Source organism: Perissodus microlepis, chromosome 9 (assembly GCF_051167445.1).
Source record: "Perissodus microlepis isolate ML-2025 ecotype Zambia chromosome 9, ASM5116744v1, whole genome shotgun sequence".
NCBI classification, from domain to species: Eukaryota; Metazoa; Chordata; class Actinopteri; order Cichliformes; family Cichlidae; genus Perissodus; species Perissodus microlepis.
Window position 1 is genome coordinate 9,169,997 of NC_140469.1, and position 17,792 is coordinate 9,187,788.

The 17,792-nt window shown below is 43.1% G+C and overlaps 1 protein-coding gene across 2 annotated transcripts in view; it reads left to right on the forward strand.

Annotated features, from left to right (window-relative positions):
• The window catches only part of mmp16a (matrix metallopeptidase 16a (membrane-inserted)), a 73,377-nt gene extending 55,961 nt beyond the window's left edge, over positions 1-17,416 (forward strand). For both annotated transcript variants that reach the window (XM_084938911.1, XM_084938912.1), the window contains 4 exons: positions 6,572-6,710; positions 11,827-11,977; positions 12,528-12,643; positions 15,075-17,416. In XM_084938911.1, coding sequence (XP_084795037.1) covers positions 6,572-6,710; positions 11,827-11,977; positions 12,528-12,643; positions 15,075-15,409 — 741 coding nt within the window. In that variant the 3' untranslated portion in view covers positions 15,410-17,416. The remainder of the gene's footprint in view (positions 1-6,571; positions 6,711-11,826; positions 11,978-12,527; positions 12,644-15,074) is intronic.
• The last annotated feature ends 376 nt before the right edge of the window (positions 17,417-17,792 follow it).

Below are 17,792 nucleotides of genomic sequence, written 5' to 3' on the forward strand. Positions count from 1 at the left end.
CAGCAATGTAAAGTAGGGAGCTTTAAAGTGAAGGTGATCTGGTGAAATTCACTGGGAGCAGTGAGGTTTTCAGTGCAATTTCATTGTTGATATGCATCATAGTAGGCTTTTGCAGCTCATTGTTAGAGCAATTCAGAGCTTGGATTTCTTTTCACATGGACCCGCTGGTCTACAAAAGGAAAAATAGGCTGCAGGGAAAAGTATTGTTGTATTTAAAATGATCATTCAGGGCACAACTCTGATGAAGATGTATGTGGAAACTTTGGATATCGCAAGTATTCTGTTTTAAAACATATAGGAGGCTACAGGTTTGTATACGGAACATCTCTTATCAATTTTCCAGGATATTTGGATGATTGCTGTCGGATACTCATCAAATATTTTTGCTGTTCTAGACCTTCAGATGCTCACAGAACAGGTATTCTTAATGAGTGGCACTAAAACAGCAGCAGAAAACAGTGAATCAAGAGCGATAACGTTGCCGTGCAGAGACAAAGGTTACTGTTTTTAGAAAATATTCACATGTTCCACCTGTGAATTTAAAACGGAGAGCAGAGTATCAAAGACTCGCTGGGAAAAATGTTCCACTTTCACGTAACGTTACAGATTCAGGATCGATGAGTAACATTCAGGGCTGAGACGCTCTGATTGTGGCTCTTTATGACGCAGAAGTCCTTGTTATAAGGAATGCTGGGATAGACTAGTCTTTCAAGCAGTGCTGAAAGATGTCTGATTTATACGGGTTAACATTAATCTACACAGCCAGGCCGGGAGTCATGCTTGTTAAAGGTGGTTTTTTTATGGTGGCTCATTTTTCTTTCCTAGTGAGGTGACACGGGGTCACCTGGGGTTCACCGATGACTTCACAGATCCAGTGTCAACGGTAAATGCCCCGTAAAGCTACAAAGTTACTGTTGTTTTATGGTCGCAGCCACTTCAGGTTCAACTTTCTGTGAACCGGCAGGCCATATGCTCTCCCACCGGAGCTGGAAGCAGCACACACATTCATGTATATGCATGCGTACACCGGTGAAGAGTGCTTTCTTGGGCTTTAATTGCAACCAGTTTTTTCCCGCTGTACCGCAAACGTGCCCGCGTGTGACGCTTATGCTGTCTGACAACAAGCAGACCAAAAAAAGTTTCCAGGAGTTCATTCAATTCCCATCAGGCTTGGATTGTAGTAAAATATGGATGGAGTCTCAGACATCATAATTAAAGTTTGGATTTGGGTTTATGGCTCACTGCTGTCTTGTCAGTTTTTAGAGGCAGAAAATCCAAACAGGGATTTGAGGATTTTAACTAAACATTCCCTACAACATGCTTTTCTTATAGCTGCAGTGTCGCCTTTATGGAGCAAGAATTCAAAACAAGGATGCAAGGATTACAAAAAAGGAAATTACTGTGCTCATGCTTTTCTTTGTGCTATGAGGTCTCTTTTTTCCCAAAGTAGTTTTTATCCCTAAAGCTAATTTTTTTTATTAAAGCTCACTGTTCAGTAAAACCTCTCTGTGAAAGCGGTGCTATAGAAATAGTTGTAGCTCTTGTTAGCTGATAGTTTAAAGCTCCAAATTCATTTCACCCACTATGTCTCTGCTGTTGTTTAACAGTGACTCATTATGTTCAGACACTTGTAGCTGCATTACATGGACAGGATTAGAGCCTTTTGTTGTGCCCACATGCAGGTATACGTTTTTTCCCCTACAAGTCTATATATAAGCTTCCACCCAACACTCGACACACTAATGCTTTCATCTACTCTAGCTTCCATTATTGGTGCGTTGCCCGTTATATAGACATATAATAATGGAAACTACCACCCCTCTCGCCCACTCACTGAGGGACACTTCCTTCCTTCGTGTGGACAGATATAGAGCAGGGGATTCTGGGATGCTGCGGGGCGCCTCGCTGTTCAGGATTGCCGATGCCGGAGCCACGCTCCTTGACTATGACATCCATTAATGAGAAAGCAGTTGCCAAATGGGCAGTAAGCTGTCGTGTCTTCTTAATATCTTTTTCAGCAGTGGAATGAAAAGCGAGAGAGAGAGAGTCCAAAAATAGCGCGCGTCTGGAGTGGATTTTTAATGCCACCAATTCAGTTTTCGGACAATTGTAAGACTTCTTTTTCAGGTGTCCTGAGAATTCAAAGAGAAAGAGAGATGAAAAGCTGAACACCACTCTCGTGTCTAATTTTAATCTAAAGCCTCTGGGTGATTAGCTTAGCTTAGTTTAACTGAGCAGAAAGATGAGAAGCAGGGGGAAAGCAGCCAGCTTGGGCATGCTCAAAGGTAACAAACCCCCTACCAGCACCTCTGAATTTCACTTAATAATGTGTTATCATTTGTTTTAATCTGTACCCACATTCCAGTTTGAAATGTGCCGGCCGCTTGCCCATTTTCTAATCTTTATGTTAAGCTAAGCTAACTCTCTGATCCTTTTCTCTTACCATATGTTTAGTGTCCTCCTGTGAGATTGGTACCTAAGTGCTTCAGAGCAGGAATGTCAAACTTATTTTATATCAAGGGGCCACGTACAGCCCACTTTGATCTCAGGTTGGACAAGAGGAGTGAAACTTGACTTTCTGTCAACGTACAGACATTTAACTACTAATTTAATCCCTGAGATATCTTAATATTGGATGAAGAAGTGTAATTTTAACAGCACATCTCAGCTTTTCTGCATAAAATTATAGAAAAAGTTCTGCTCACTAAGCAGAAAGTCATTCTGTGGTTTATCTATTCTATCTTTGGTGTAGCAAATACAGGTACAAATTTATGCCGTATTTTCCATTATAGCCATTGCTCGGCCAATTCTAGCCCCTGGGCCTTATGTTTGACACCCCTGCTTTTTAGCCTTTTTAGCAGCGGCAAATTTCCCATGATGACATAGTTTTTCCCGAAACATAAACACACCCAGTTAAAATAAACAGTTGCAATTGTTGTTTCCCATGAAATCACTTTTTGTTCTCTAAAAAATACGACTGAAGTTTATTTCAGAGTATAAAATTGCAGAAACTGATAACACAGCCAGTCATTTTGGCAGTTTGATGCCGGAGCTGCTAAACACCGTTCTGCACTCTTGACTTTGGGGATGGAGGCTTACATCATGCACAGAGCGCTGCGCTGACATTTATTGGATTGGAAAATGTCCCCACAAAGATGAACTGTAAAGCTGGCGTATTAGAATTAAAATCTAATGGAAAGAAAGAGCTGCAGGTTGAGAAGTGAAAGCTGCCGTGTTTTGTTGCGCTGATGAAGGTCGCGCTTCATTATTTACAGCAGTTACAGTTACGTCCCTGCAGTCTTGCTTCTTGGCCTTGAGCACATGTAGAAGGCGTACAAAATGCATCAGCGCACATGTATTTAAAAAAAATCTTCTAGAGTTCAGTTCCTCAGCGAACAGAGTAGACTTCAGCAGATAAATAACTGTGACCTTAATCCTCATCCGTCTGAAATATTTGCACCCGTGCTCTGCTGACGACTCAAGCCGAGTGCGTGCGTCATGTTAGACGAGTGAGAGGTCAACGCGGCTGTCATCCAAATATCACTGTCTGTCATATTCTCACCTCTTCTCTCGGCACATAAACGCAAAAGGCGGCAGCAGATGCTTACCCAGGGCTGACGTGGGTGTCGAGGTTTTTAAGTTTAACCTCATTTTTACACAACAAATTCAAAAAAGCGTTGATCTCTCAGAATAGCTTCATTGTCTCCACTTGTTGTTCTTTGCTAATAACAGAGCGGTCTACTTGCTCTTTTGTCCTTTCCAGAAAGATTTCACGCCGGTTCTTTTCATTTTCATTGATTGATAAGTATTTATGCAGTGTTCAACGATTTGAGTCACTTCTTAAATGTGCCGTGTTCTTGTTTTTCATTCCTGTGTTGGCGCTTTACGTCGGGGCAAAGTCTGTAAGTCATCAGCCTCGAACTTTCTAAGAGTCTGATTGAGTCATGTACCCAGCATGCCGCTGTGAAGGGTCGGCGTGTGAACGCGTAGCGTAATTCACACCAGTGTGTTTCTGCTCGGCTCACAAAGACTAGTGATGCTGAGTTGTTTTGAATCTCTGTAATCGTTTTTTTGCCCCTCGCTTTCTAATCGTCTCGTGTCACTTGGTTACCATTTTATGTTGTGATTTTATGGTCGTTTGCATCGCTAGTCTTTTTATGATTTTTCTGGATCTCTGTACACGTCTGACGCCACTTTGCTGTTGCTGTTGTTGTTGTGTTCTCTTTGTGGTCATTTTGTGTCACTTGGTTGTCATTTTATGGCTGTTTTGCATCTTTTTGTGTAACTTTGTTCACTTGCACGCTTTACTAATCATTTTGCCTACATATGCAATTGTCTTGGATTTCTGTACATTTTTTTGTTCTTTTGCATTTCTTTCTCATTTTTTGGTGTCACTTTTATGATTGTTTTGCATCTCTTTGTAGTCATTTGGAGTTTTTTTGGCTGTCTGGGCACATTTGGCTTCACTCTGTTGTTGTTTCGCCTCTTTGTAGTCATTCAGTGTAATTTTATGGCTGTTTTGCGCCTCATTTTAGTATTTTGTGCCACTTTAAATCTCAAGTGATACTTGAGGCTGTTTTGTTTGTTGAATCTATCAGTCATCAATGATCTTCCCCACCCCTACTGGCTAGTGGCAGACACAAAAAGATATTCCCACAGGTCAGGTGTCAATGCTGCGGTGGTTCAGAGCTGTTAAGGTGGAACGAGGAGGATCCGAGCATTAATTAGGCACACGGTTTTAGTCGTGATTGCTGATTGGTGTCTCTGTGTAATGATTATTTGCCAGTCATCTTGCGGCAGAATCCTCATGAATTAATGCGCTAAACAGATACCTGTTCATTTCAGAATTAATGAAGTGCAAAGTGCTCTCCATCGTGTGTGTGTGTGTGTGTTTTGTTGATTTGTCAGCTCAGCAGGACAGGTACTTCATGCAGTACACCAATGTGTTGTGCAGTATTGATTTTGCCAACAAAACACTCGGTTCAGCTGTCGGCGAGGCAGTTTGGGATCCACTTCGCAAACTTTTCTCAGCACAAAAACTCATCGGTAGAACCAGATTTTTTTTATTTATCCAGAAGGGCAGAATTTATATTCCTGTAGAAACCAGATTTGAATTCAGCCTCATCGCTCTGAATAGATCGTCATGTGCCATGAGACTGTATACGTGACAAACTCCGTGCCGCCCTTTTCCTCAAAGCGGAGAGCGGTGTGATATTTCCATCTTTCGCTAAGACTGAACTCGCTCTGATTATTCTGAACGTTCCTGTAATTGAGAAGCGCCTGCTGAAATTTTCTACAAGTCGCCCGAGCTTTGTTTTCAGAGTGGGAGTGGGAAGTTGGGGCAGGCGGGAGAAAGAACATTTTCCCTTTTTATAAAGTCAAAAGGACTCAAATGGCTCGGATTTCACAGTTTTGATCTGTTTTCAATTACTCGGCCGGGCCGCGTACAGAAGAAAATGCTGAACAACTGAAATCTATGGAGGCAGTAGGTGTGGAGCGAGAGTGGGAGAGGAGAGGAAAAAGCAGAGGAATTGGAATGAGAGACAAGGGGAAATGAAAAGAAAGAGGAGGACGAGTCCAGGGAGAGTGCAGAGTCCCAGAGAAACAATTGGATTAGACAAAGAGAGAGAAAGAGAGCTGTGCAGAGAGTCTTTGATAAATTGGCTGTTTATTTAGCTTTCGCTGTGAATGAGGCAGGGTGCGATGATGTGCTGTCTCCCCTGCATCCCTCGCTACAAGGTCGGGCTTTTTGGCCCGAGCGCCCAGCGTGTTAAGGAGGTGCACTTGGCCATTCATTGCCAAAGGGTGGGACATCTTTCTGAGTCCTAATGGCTTTTGCAGCTGTGTCTCTCCCCGGCTCCCTCTGTCATCAAGTTTCATCCAACATCAAAAAGACACACCTTCCACTTGTCTTCTCCCCCCCCCCCCCCCAAAAAAAAAAAAAAAAAAAAGAAGAAGAAGTCAGCCCCTTGGGTCCTCATAAAGCTCCTGGCTATCACTTTTGCCCCTGTTACTTGATAGTTTTCCCAGTATGTTCTTCAGGCTCTGCATGTGTAGCGACAGTCGCCGAGGCTTTCCAGACAACCTGAGAAAGCACATGTGCGTCTTAAAAGCATCACGGCTGTCACCAGCAGGCTTTGTTGTATGAGCAGCAAAGCAAGGCGCTGGCCTGAATTCAGCGTATCAGATAGATTCACTGCCAGCTGTGTCACTATATGCAGAAATTCCTTATAGCTGTAGTTTGTTTTTGTTCTTAGATCAGGGCAGCGTGTTGTTTGGGATCTTAGAAACATTCAAGTGCATTTTTTCCTACTTGATCTTCTGATGATGTTTTTCACACATGCGTGCGTCTTATTCTCTAGAACACACTGGATTCTTCCTGTGATTGCTGCTGCACTGAAAGAGGAAAGCTAAATCTTCGTTAAGCGGGCTTTTTGTTGTTGTTTTTTTGCCAAAAAGACATCATGCTTTCAACTTAGTTTTCTAAGGGTATATTCTACCTCTGACAATCTGTGTGTCAGACCTAAAAGGTTCTCATTTATTCCTAACATAGCCCTCTGTTCCCTTTCAGGACCACTGGTTTTGGCGGGTGAAAGATAACTCTGTAATGCAGGGATACCCCATGCCCATCCGAATGTTCTGGAGAGGCCTGCCGCCCAAGATAGACGCAGTCTATGAGAACAGCGAGGGCAAGTTTGTCTTCTTCAAAGGTGAGTCCTTTACACTCCACCACCATCACTGTTTAGTAAAGCTGTTTTTCATTACAGGCAAAGCATCATAAAGCTTTAATCTGATCCTGCAGTGCTGTAGCCCAGTTGCCTCCGTGCAGTCCCGGCTTGCAGTAGCTCCATGTCTGCTCTGTTATCCCCACAAGTCATCGTCTTGTATAAGCTGGATGCTCATTCCTCCTATATTCAATTTCTATGTGTGTATGTTGAAAATAGAGGGATTTTTTTATGTTATCATGCTCCCTCCGAGCACTGCACTGAGTTTAGTGCAAGTCTGGGCAGGATTAAAGCAGTTGTTTTGCTTTGGTAGGAAAGTTTACCACAAACAGTTTTGCCTTTTAATAATGCATATGTTGCATTTTTCTGCTCCAGTGATATATCTGTATGCACAGGTCTTGGAAATCACTGGAACAGCATGTGCAAGGAGAGCCTCGCCGCTTGATGAGACCTGATTTTAATTGTTCTTCTTTTTTTTTTTTTTTACTTTACTGAAAGATTTGTCTTCACATTCAAATCTAGACTGAACCCCCAAAACACAGCTTTACGACTAATTATGTCTGAAGCTGCAAAGCCACTTAAAAGAAGCAGCAAACAAACACGGCCCTCATATTTGCATACACACAGAGAGGACGGGAGGCAGGGAAAGGCGGGGAAGGAAGGGTGTTGATGAAAGGAGACGTAGGTAACAACGAAACTCTGCTGGGATGATAAAAAAAAAACTACAAATCTTCTCTCAAACTCGTTTCTATTTCCAACACCAAACAATTCCTGGAAATGCAGACTGCTGGTCCCGGGTGTGCCACGAGCTCTGCAAGTTTGATTTCCCTGCCTTCTCCTCCACCCTGCTCTTTACTGGGCAGCGGTAGAGTTAGAAAATTCATACTAACAGAATGCCTTTTTTCATTTGAACACACGCAGCTGATTTCCCAGAAGGCCTTGTTCTGACTGTCACCATTTGGAAGGAAAATTAGGAAGAAAGTCGGTCAGAAAGCAGAAGGCGGCACTTTAACTCCTCGTCTAACCAGGCGTTTTGAATATACTCTGAACAGCTCTCGTCTGATGAATTCTCTTAAAATACATCCACAGATGGGGACGTTGGAGTCTGCTTTGGCTGTCGTGGATGAGACGCTGATTAGCTTAGTGCTTTTTGGGCAGGTCTGGAAACAGACACAGTATACATTAAGAGTGTGCTCTTCGTTCCCACGCCAATGTCAGTGTATTAGTTGTTTCCCTCGCTGAATTCTTCAGAGACACGAGAAGTTCAGCATGAATTTTAAACGCATCAGTCAAACCGGGCCTGCTGTGTGGATTGCTAATCAGGCTATATGCCCTTACAGAATTACCATTCACAGTTTGGCAACACCATGCAGGCAGATTTAGAAGAAGAGTGTTTTACATGGAGAAATGTTGATTAATAAGAAGCTGTGTTGTGAATTGAAATTAAATTAATCAGATTAGCATGGGCTTTTGCAGCTTTACTCGGAGGCGCCCTGCATATGCACAGCACACATATAGGGGTATGTATTTTCCTCCTGGGAGGCAGGATCCAATCAGAGCTTGATTGAGGCTTGTGTCAGATGACAGACAAAGCTACTCCCTACATCTAAATTATGCAGACATGGCTTATATTGTTTTATTTCAGATTAAGAGCAGAACAATACGCAGGCTCGGCTAATGTGGTAGATTAAACCTGCATTTTTTCTAATGACCAGCAGGGGGCAACTTTTAGCGTTGCAGAAAGAATAAAGGTTTGTAGAAATCTAAGGGAAAATTATGACTTTGATTGATAGTTTCAAGTCTTTCTAAATATAACCTGATTTTCATTTGGCAACCCTATGGTCCCCACCAGAGTCATAAAAGATCAGTGATACTCACCACTCGCTCATCACGTCCAATTTTAATAACTTAGAGATGATCAAAACTCTCACATTGAACTCGAGCTGTAGGCTGGACCAGTATTGGCGTGTACATTGAATTTTAAATTAAAAATGTCATTGAATTCACTCCCAACCAGTTTTGCCTGGTTCTGCTTTGTTGTTGTTTCTTCCTGTTAAAAGGGAGTTTTTTCCTCCCACTGTTTCCAAATGCTTGCTCAGAGGTTTTCTCCGTATTCTTGTAGGGTCTTATTTCAAGTTTGAGGTCATGGTGCTGGTTACAGTTTTATACAGCCACAGGTATTTGGTATCCTGCTTATGTCTGGCTCTCTTCCTGTGTGGTATATTGTGTCAGTGCAGATATTCACGGTGGCCATGAGAGGTCAAATGCTCTGCAATTTAAGAAAACACCGGCAAATATAAACATGCTGCAAAAACACTCAAAACTTAACAGAAGTTTAATAAAGCAAAACAAAAGTAGAAAAAGTGTTTTGTTTTTTTTTATATATAATACTCTACAGTAATGTATGTTTTCTATTAGCCACTTACTGTTAGCCACTTACTGTTAGCTTGTCACTTCTGCATCAGAGCTAGCTACCAAGTGTGGCAGCTAATGTTAACTCCATGAATTATATAAAGTTTTTATTAACATTTTTACTGTTTTTGGCTGTTCTTTGTAAAACTGTTACCCCATAAAGAGGTTTTTGTATGCACTCGATAGCTAAATGCAGGATAAAATGTCTCAAACAAAGATATTTTCAGCAGCAGATTCTAATCTGAAACATTAAGTAGAGAAGAGGGGACGGTATAATGAATTTAGGTATGAATGCTCATTGCCCCAGACGAAATAAAACATTTAGGACAGAGCATCTAATTTTAGCCAAAACATTAATACCCTGGCATTTTGGCTCCGAAAGGGTGAATGCTCGGGTCCTGAGCAGGAACTCTTCTAACACAGTGTAACCTTTTAGTACATTTACTGCTCCCTACCTTATACCACAGGGTTACAGATGGAGGTATCATGCAAAATAGCAGTCAGTTTACACTTCTGTTTTTTGTGAGACATGGGGGTTATGTTTGGTTTATGTTCAGTAGTAGCAGTCAGCACTGTTCCTGCTCCATCGGCGTAGTTGTAGCAGTTTTTAGTTTTATGGGAGAATATCTGACAAACTTAGAATCTCCATAGACTGTCTGGCTGTTTGTTGTTGTTTGTTGCTTAAACGCCGTGTCGAAGAATACATTTCCAGATCTGAACGCGATGATTTCAAGCAGACATTAAAGCAGCTTTGCCACGGGGTCACACTGGGCGTGCGTATGCATAAGTTAAGTACTCACAGGCGCATGTGTGGTTCCTGGTTTTCCCGTTTTTGTGTGTGGCCTGTGTAAAGAGGAGGCGTCTCCTTTTTGGAACAAATCTTCATCCTAAATAACACTTTTCATACACTGTTGAGGGCAGGCGGGGGGGATTAGTCGCTGCAGTGCAGCAGATGCCAGAGCCACCACTACATCAAAGCAGCCCTCACAGCTCTGAAGATGAAGCTCGACTTTTATGTGGAGGCCGATGCAAGTCGACTCCAATTTAAAAAAGAAAGCGAGAACGGAGAATCCCATTCTATGTAGGATTGGGGGGAAAAAAGAGTGAGAGAAGGGAAAGTTTGGGAGTTTTTTTATGAATCAATTTGAACTCATTCTTTCTGGGGACGGGTCACTATTAACCTCAGGGTGTGGCGTGTTAGCGTGGCGTATCAAGGCCGGGAGGAAGCGTGACCCACGGTGAGCGGAGCGCTGAGAGAGAATGACTTGAAATGACAGGAATTTCCTTTTGAGAAAAAAAAGAGGCCGTCGCAGGTCTCGCCTTCCCATTTAACATTCAGCCAACACCCTGTCCTACTGTTCCTTCCACCTTTCCATCTCTAACGTATCCGTATTGTTTAAATACTTTAGGGTGAAATGTCAGACATGGGGAATTTGTGAAGAAAATGAATGAATGGGATTTTGCCTCCCTTATTTGACATCCATTTCCTGCATTTGTTTAAAAAAGAAAGAAAGAAGTTGTGTGGTCATCTGTAAAGCTGACCCTGCAGAAATTCCATGTAGTGTTTCAGGCTGATTGGTGTTTAGTTAGACACCAAGGGAGGCGCGAGGATCCGGCTCTTTAAACACAGCCAGTTAATCAGATTCTGCAAACACTGTTTGAATGTTTGATTCTCTGTTTTTGTCTTAAAAACAAGCTTTAAAAAACTTACATTTACTTATATTCAACTTATATTCAATGTCTTGAATGTTACAGAGTTTCAGAGGCGACTGAAGCGTACTGTGTATGTGTCTGACATCTGCACATGTCACACACTCCTCCTTGTCAGCCCTTTTTTTATGTTTTCCTCCAAACCCTGCTTTATTTTTGTCAGCGCCGCGATTATTGAAAGAAATACTGTAAGTATTTTGCAGATATTAAACCGATGATTGCTCTTTTCCCGCTCATAAAACAGCAAACATTCATAGCCTCAGGCTCTGTTTCATTTGATTTAATCATAAAAAGGGAATAATAAAAACGCCATCTGCTCTGCCTTTGTCATTCCAACTCCTTCTTTCCCTTTTTCTTTTCTGCCACGTACCTCCCCCCACACACCCCAACACACATTTCCTCTTGACCCACCCTACACCTCCACCGTTGATGAAGAAATGCACTTCCTGGGGTCACGCGGTGTCAGAAATGTGCTGTTTAACCTAATTACTCCACAGGAAGGAGGCTGTAGAGAGGAAAAAATGGAGGCGAGGAACAAAGCAGAAAAAGATATATGGTTTTTAATATTTCAGCAACAATATCACAACCCAAGTATTTTCTTGGCTTCATGGATCCAGGAAACTTTTAAAAAATAAAGGTTTTAATTTGACTGTTTGGTTGCCAGTTTTCCCACAAGCTTTGCAGCTTTTTTCCTTTTATCACAGCTGAGCAGTTACCAGCTCAGTTTGCCAGCGCCAAAAAGTTCCCAGAGCACCTCTAAGCAAGGGCAAGGGAGCTTGTCACCATTTCTGTTCCCTCTTTCAACAGTATCAGCGTCAAATACAGTAATACAATGCAACAGGTTATTGCCTGCCGTGTGTTCAGTGCGTTTTGGGGTCTTTTGCCCCCCCCCCCCCCCCCCCCCCCCCCCGGAGGGTAATCCCCACGGTTACTCGTCCTCCTTCTAATTTGTTTTCTCACTCTCTTTCTCGATATGCAGGAAAGCAGTTCTGGGTGTTTAAGGACACGGTGTTGCAGTCCGGATACCCCAAGGACATCTCCCAGTTTGCCCATGGCATGCCCTCACAGAGCATCGACACCGCCCTGTGGTGGGAGGATGTGGCCAAAACCTACTTCTTTAAAGGGGACAGGTGGGTACGAGTGGAGGTCTTAGCTCAGATCTGGACTTTCTTCCTTGAAAGCGGTGTGCAAATTTAGCCTGCAAAGGTCTCTTAAAAGCGAAGCGTATGATCTTAAATTGGTGGATATTTAGTATAACTAAACAAGAACGGGAAGCATGTTTTAAAGTAGCGTTTCTGATCTGACACAGAGTCGCTCTCAACCTGATTTCATTTAACACTTGTGCTAAAGAACCATCTGTAATATGTTGCTACAAAATCAGGTCAGCGACTCCTCTTAGAGGACGGTTCATTCGTTTTCTTTGTTTGTCTGCTGTCCCACATCATCAGGGTGAAAAAGGTTCAGGGAAAATGTGGGATAGAGTTAGATTTTCCCCATGCCTCTCACAGCTGCTATGATAGGTATTATTTGAATTAACTCACTAGAGGAAGCTGACAGTGTGATAGTAAGATACTAGGTATACACATAAAATACCATCTGTTTCCATTTTCAGCCCTGTGTTCCTCTAGCCTTATAGTACCTGCTTTGTCTTCCCGTGGCTCATCGTTTGTTCCTGTTTAGGTACTGGCGCTACAATGAGGAAATGAGAATCATGGACCTTGGCTATCCTAAGCCTATCACAGTGTGGAGAGGTGTGCCTGAATCGCCACAGGGGGCCTTCGTGGACAAAGCCAATGGTACGATTTGTCCTGCACAATACTTTGGTTTGGCAAGCAAGTCGCAGTTTGTTTGCCAGGCTGCATTGATTTCAGATGGTCACTGGCAGGGTAGCATTGATTGAAATTTGCCCCACTTATTAAACTGAGTCTCAGTGTGTGGCACGCTTCCATACATGCAATACAGAGGGAAATGTTTTTTGCGTATTCCAAACAAAAAGCAGGTCAGATCATCCAGAAATACATTTTTTTCCCTGTTTTTTATGAATTGTTTCACAAGAAAATATTGCGTAATCGGTCCATCCTGCTCTGAATGCCATAAGACCCAGTCGGAGCCGGACTGTGGAAAGCAGAAAGGACAAGACCACCGCTGGGTGCTCATTCCGGTTTTAAGCCAACTGACTCTCTTCAGGCTTGGGTAGGCGGGATTAAAATCTCGCAGGGAGCTCAACGATAGGCCGCTCAGATGGCAAGGCTACAAAAATAATCTTTTCCCATTGGATGCACCGTGCCAGGTGGGTTTGGGGTCTGGTCTTGGCTGCAAGTCGTTTGGAAAAAACAGAGCAGGTGGTGTTGAAAGCTCGCGCCATCTGTGCCGAAGATCCCCCGCCAGACCTGTAGCTGGGCGTTTCTGCCGGTGAGGCCAGGTGGAGCGGGCATCAATCAGAGCATGAAGGATGGACTGATATCCAAGCGGATGATGGCTGTTTGTGTATGTTTCTGCACGTAAATGTGTTGGCCTTCGTTTATTGAGCGAGCCGGCTGTTTGCCGAGACAGCGTGCCAAGTGGACCGCTCATAACACTGACCCAGATCGCCAGGCGTAATTGAGCACGCCACTGTAGCCCACGACAGTGTGTATGAGACGGCACGTTTCGGAGCGGGGAGCCCAGGGCGATGTTGACCTGGTTCTAACCCACACAAGCTCAGCCTGTCTGACCTCTCATCTGCTCTCCCCCTCTGTGTCTCTCAGTGAATAGTTCTACTTGTTATGGAGCTGTATAGTTAGTCTTCATGTGGATCTTTCTATTTCTAACTATAACCCCTTTTTCGCTTAATTTGGGTTAAATGTAGGAGAAAAGTGTGACAGAACCTGCCGCCAGATCAGAAAGAGGAGCATCCCGACAGTGGCTGTAATTCATCAGCTAATCACAATACTCAGCTGAGCTCTAAATACTAATTCAAAGGGCATTGTGTGGTTTGGCCTGTCTCACTATACGCGGTCAGGTTGTGAAGACAGAGCTGTGCCCGACAAGGTGATCAAGTCTCCCACTCGGCCAGGCCGGCCCCTCCTACATCTAAAATCCCACCTTACGCTGTTTCATATCCTTGCTCGAACCATCTCCAACCGACACGTTGTTTAAAAAGCGCTGGCCTTCCTCGCCTGGAAATTTAGAACATTTCTTTCCTCATCTTCTCAGAGAGGAGTGCGCATAAATAATAAATGGAGAAACACAAAGTGTGAAAGGAGGCCAACGAGGGAGAGGCGAGCTCGAGAATTCAGCCAGGCTGTCCGGACCAGTTTTACACGGCACATTTTCCCAGTGAGCATTTGAGGGACGGTGGAGGCAAAGTTTGAAATGAACATATTGTGTGCATGGAATAACAAAAAAATAGTTTCTTTGTGTTTCATGATTTTTTTTTCCATTGCTAGAGCCGTTGTGGAGAGGTGGGGTAAATTCTCACCTGAATGCACGGCGGCCGACTGCATTAGCGGATCTGTGCATTTTTGGGGGACGCTGGGACAGTCGCCCTCACGTCCCGTCACAAAATCGACCGTCGCTCTCATGGCTTAGAAAGCGCCTTGTTTGCCAGTGACATTTGCTGCGCTTTTGTGTGAGCGTAGCTACGGGGCCTGACTCCCGCTCGGGTGTGTTTTCTCTTTCATGACCGGTATAATTAGTCCTGAGGGACAGGCACAGATATCCCAGCAGAACAACTGAACTGAAACCGAAACAGTGGCTCAGCATCAGAGCAGCACACACACTACTGGCTGGTTATCTTTATTTTGACTTCGCTTGAATAATTTTTTTCCTTTTAAGATAAAAGGTGATTTCTTTTTTAAAGATTCAATTAGTAATAAATTCTTTGAATAGTTCGTGACTTTATTAAATACATGAAAAGACATGAAAGAGCTTCCTCCAAAGCAACAGTTGTGCCCGGTTACTTCAGTATATGTTAGCAGTAAAAATGATGCCTGACGTGTATCGATGAGGATCTAACAGCAAATGGCTTATAAGCTAGTAATGTGACGTATTCCTCACGTTTTAGCACTCGCCCTAGCTGGTAACCTTTCCGTCAGCTGAATGAAATTGTTATCATTATATCCAGTTTGATGGCTTTTCGGTGACAGCTTAATGCACATTTTGACAGTACTGACAGAGCTGAGCATTAGCTGAAAACGTGCTAAATCACTCTTTGACAACTTTTGTGTGCGTGTGTCCTTGCTTCAGGTTTCACCTACTTCTACAAGGGGAAGGAGTACTGGAAGTTTAGCAACCAGTTCCTCAGAGTGGAACCGGGCTACCCGCGCTCCATCCTCAAGGACTTCATGGGCTGCGAGCTGACGCCCATCGACCCCGGCCGCCCGCCGGCCGACGACGGCAACTCGGACGTGGTGATCGAGCTGGACAACGAGGCCAACACGGTGAAGGCCATCGCCATAGTGATCCCCTGCGTGCTCGCGCTGTGCCTGCTGGTGCTGGTCTACACCGTGGTGCAGTTCAAGAGGAAGGGCACGCCTCGCCACATACTGTACTGCAAACGCTCCATGCAGGAATGGGTTTGAATTTTTTTGGAGGGGGGTGGGGTTAAGAGACGAGAGGGCAGAGCTAGGGTGGGAGTTAAGAGGATTGTGGAAAAACAGTACAACAGCCCCCCACTTTTCACAGAGAGGAGGACGGTGGACACGGGACAGCTTTATGGGAAAAACAACAAGCCACGCCTCCTCCTCTTTGGCGATCGATACTTTTGTGCAGACCTGCAGAACCAGCCGAGAAGTCTGACGTCGATCCCACGTTTAAAAAAAGGCGACTCCCAGGACTTTAAGCTGACTTTCTCCAGCCCCCAGCCTTTTTAACAAACGGGGCCCAGAGGGACAGTTTGTGGAGGGGGATCTTTGTCGGATGTGACCTTCGATCCCGGTCCAAAAATAATGAGAACAAAAAAAAAAAAAAAAAATCAACAAGAGGGTCAGCATCACTTTGTATCTCAGAAACTCGACTTCCTATCCCCGTCCTCTTTTTGTTTCTTTGCCCGACTGCTTTTCAGACGGAGGACTTTCAGGGGAACAAACACTCTTCCCACAGGGCACTGCATTGTCAACTGTGTCATATCAGGTTGTTGATAAACAGCTTTCTATTTTCTGATCCACGTGCCCCTCCCCTCCTCCAGCTTCAGACTGGGCTCAGAAAAATAAAAAATAAAAAAATAAGTCTCAGATAAACACAACTTTATTACGTAACCAATCATTCATCTGTTTTTCTGTTTCTTTTTTCTTTTTTCTTCTTTTTTTTATTGGAATTCATGTGAGAAAAGAGGTCCTCACTGTTCCCTTTAAGACATCCCTGAAGAAGAGACCAAACAAAACCAAATAAAATCCATCTCTCTCCAAAGAGGATCACATTTTTCTTTCTTTCTTTCTTTAGTTCCTTCTTTCCCTTCTCTGGATCCTTGCAGTGATTACGAGTTGGGGGGAGCTCTGACTGTTGTGGCAGTCTGTTTGAGACACAGGGGCCAAATTATTCTGCAATATTTTAACTCGCCTTAATTATACATCATACTACTTGTGCTTGGTTTTGCTGTTCTTGGTGTTTTTCTTTTTTTTTTTATTATTTTAATTTGTATACCGCTATTATTTCTTTTTGTTTCTTCTTCCTTTTTTTAAAGAAGCTGCTTAATTGCTTCTTGTGGTTGGTATTTTATGAATTTTATTACGTTACTCAGAATCCTCAGCACTGGCTTGCTGAGCCATTCTGGACAGATTAATACAGTAGGTCCAGCCTGTACTGAAAGTAATGTATTGTATACTAAAAAAAAAAGATGTTGGAAGGTTCTGGAGTAAAGCCACTATTTTTGTGTGTTAAGGTATTTGTTACTGTTAGTTTTGATATTTCCATAAGACAGGCTGACAGGAGTCTTGTTTCTGGATTTGTCCTTGGCCCATATTCCTCTGTTTTTGTTTGTTTGGGTTTTTTTATTTCTTTTTTGTGAATGGACTTAATTAAAATTAATAATAATAAAATCCTGTTGACTGCCTTGTTTGAGAGAGCTCACAGTTCCCAGAATGCTCTTATCTGAAGACTGAAGTGAGACAGCAAGTCAAGATCAGTGCCTGTGTCAACGTGCATGCAAGCATTTACTGTACGACCCTATCGGTTCTGCTCAACATGGCTTTGGACCCCCTTCCCTCCCATCGAGCCGAGGAGGAAGTTTTCTCTTAAAAGTACTGTTTATGTTCACTTTTGTATCTTTTAAGTGTACCCCGGTCCCACCGCCTGCCTTCCTCCAGCTACAATTAAATCCGAGACAAACAAACTGTAAAAGATTTAAGTGGTACATTTGGGTGATTGGCAAGTCAAATTGGCCTGAACCAAACACGTAGTGTCATGGAGTCATGACGGGTAGTCTTTGAATGTGTGTTTGTTTTCATGATCACTGTTTTTTTTCCTTTCTTTCCTGTTTTCTGGTCAAAACAACTTGGACATGTCACAATGACTTGTTTGTGTAAGACTTTGGGACAAGAGAAAAACATGTCCCGATTGAATGAATAAACTGATCAATATACATTGAAGAACCGCCTTCAAACTCTCTACTCGTTTTTTAAACTCAGCAGGTAGACTGCATTTTGAAACCGTGTTAATTTTCATTCAGGCATCTAAATCCTTTTAGCTTTTGTGTTTTTTATAGGGTTAAATATCATAAGATTATTGCAGACTCAATCTAAAGTGTGAAAGCTTCTTATGTTTTCTTGGTGAGCAAACGTAAAATATACAGTTTCAAAGTTTAATTAAATGGTTGAAGGTTCAAGTTACACAGCGCTGTGGACCTGTCAAACACCCGCCCACACTAGTGAATGAACTTTTTATTGTATCACACAAATAAGATATGTGTATGGTTGGTTAAAAAGTTGGAAAGGAGATGCAGTTTGTAGGGAAACTTGGCTTTCCCAA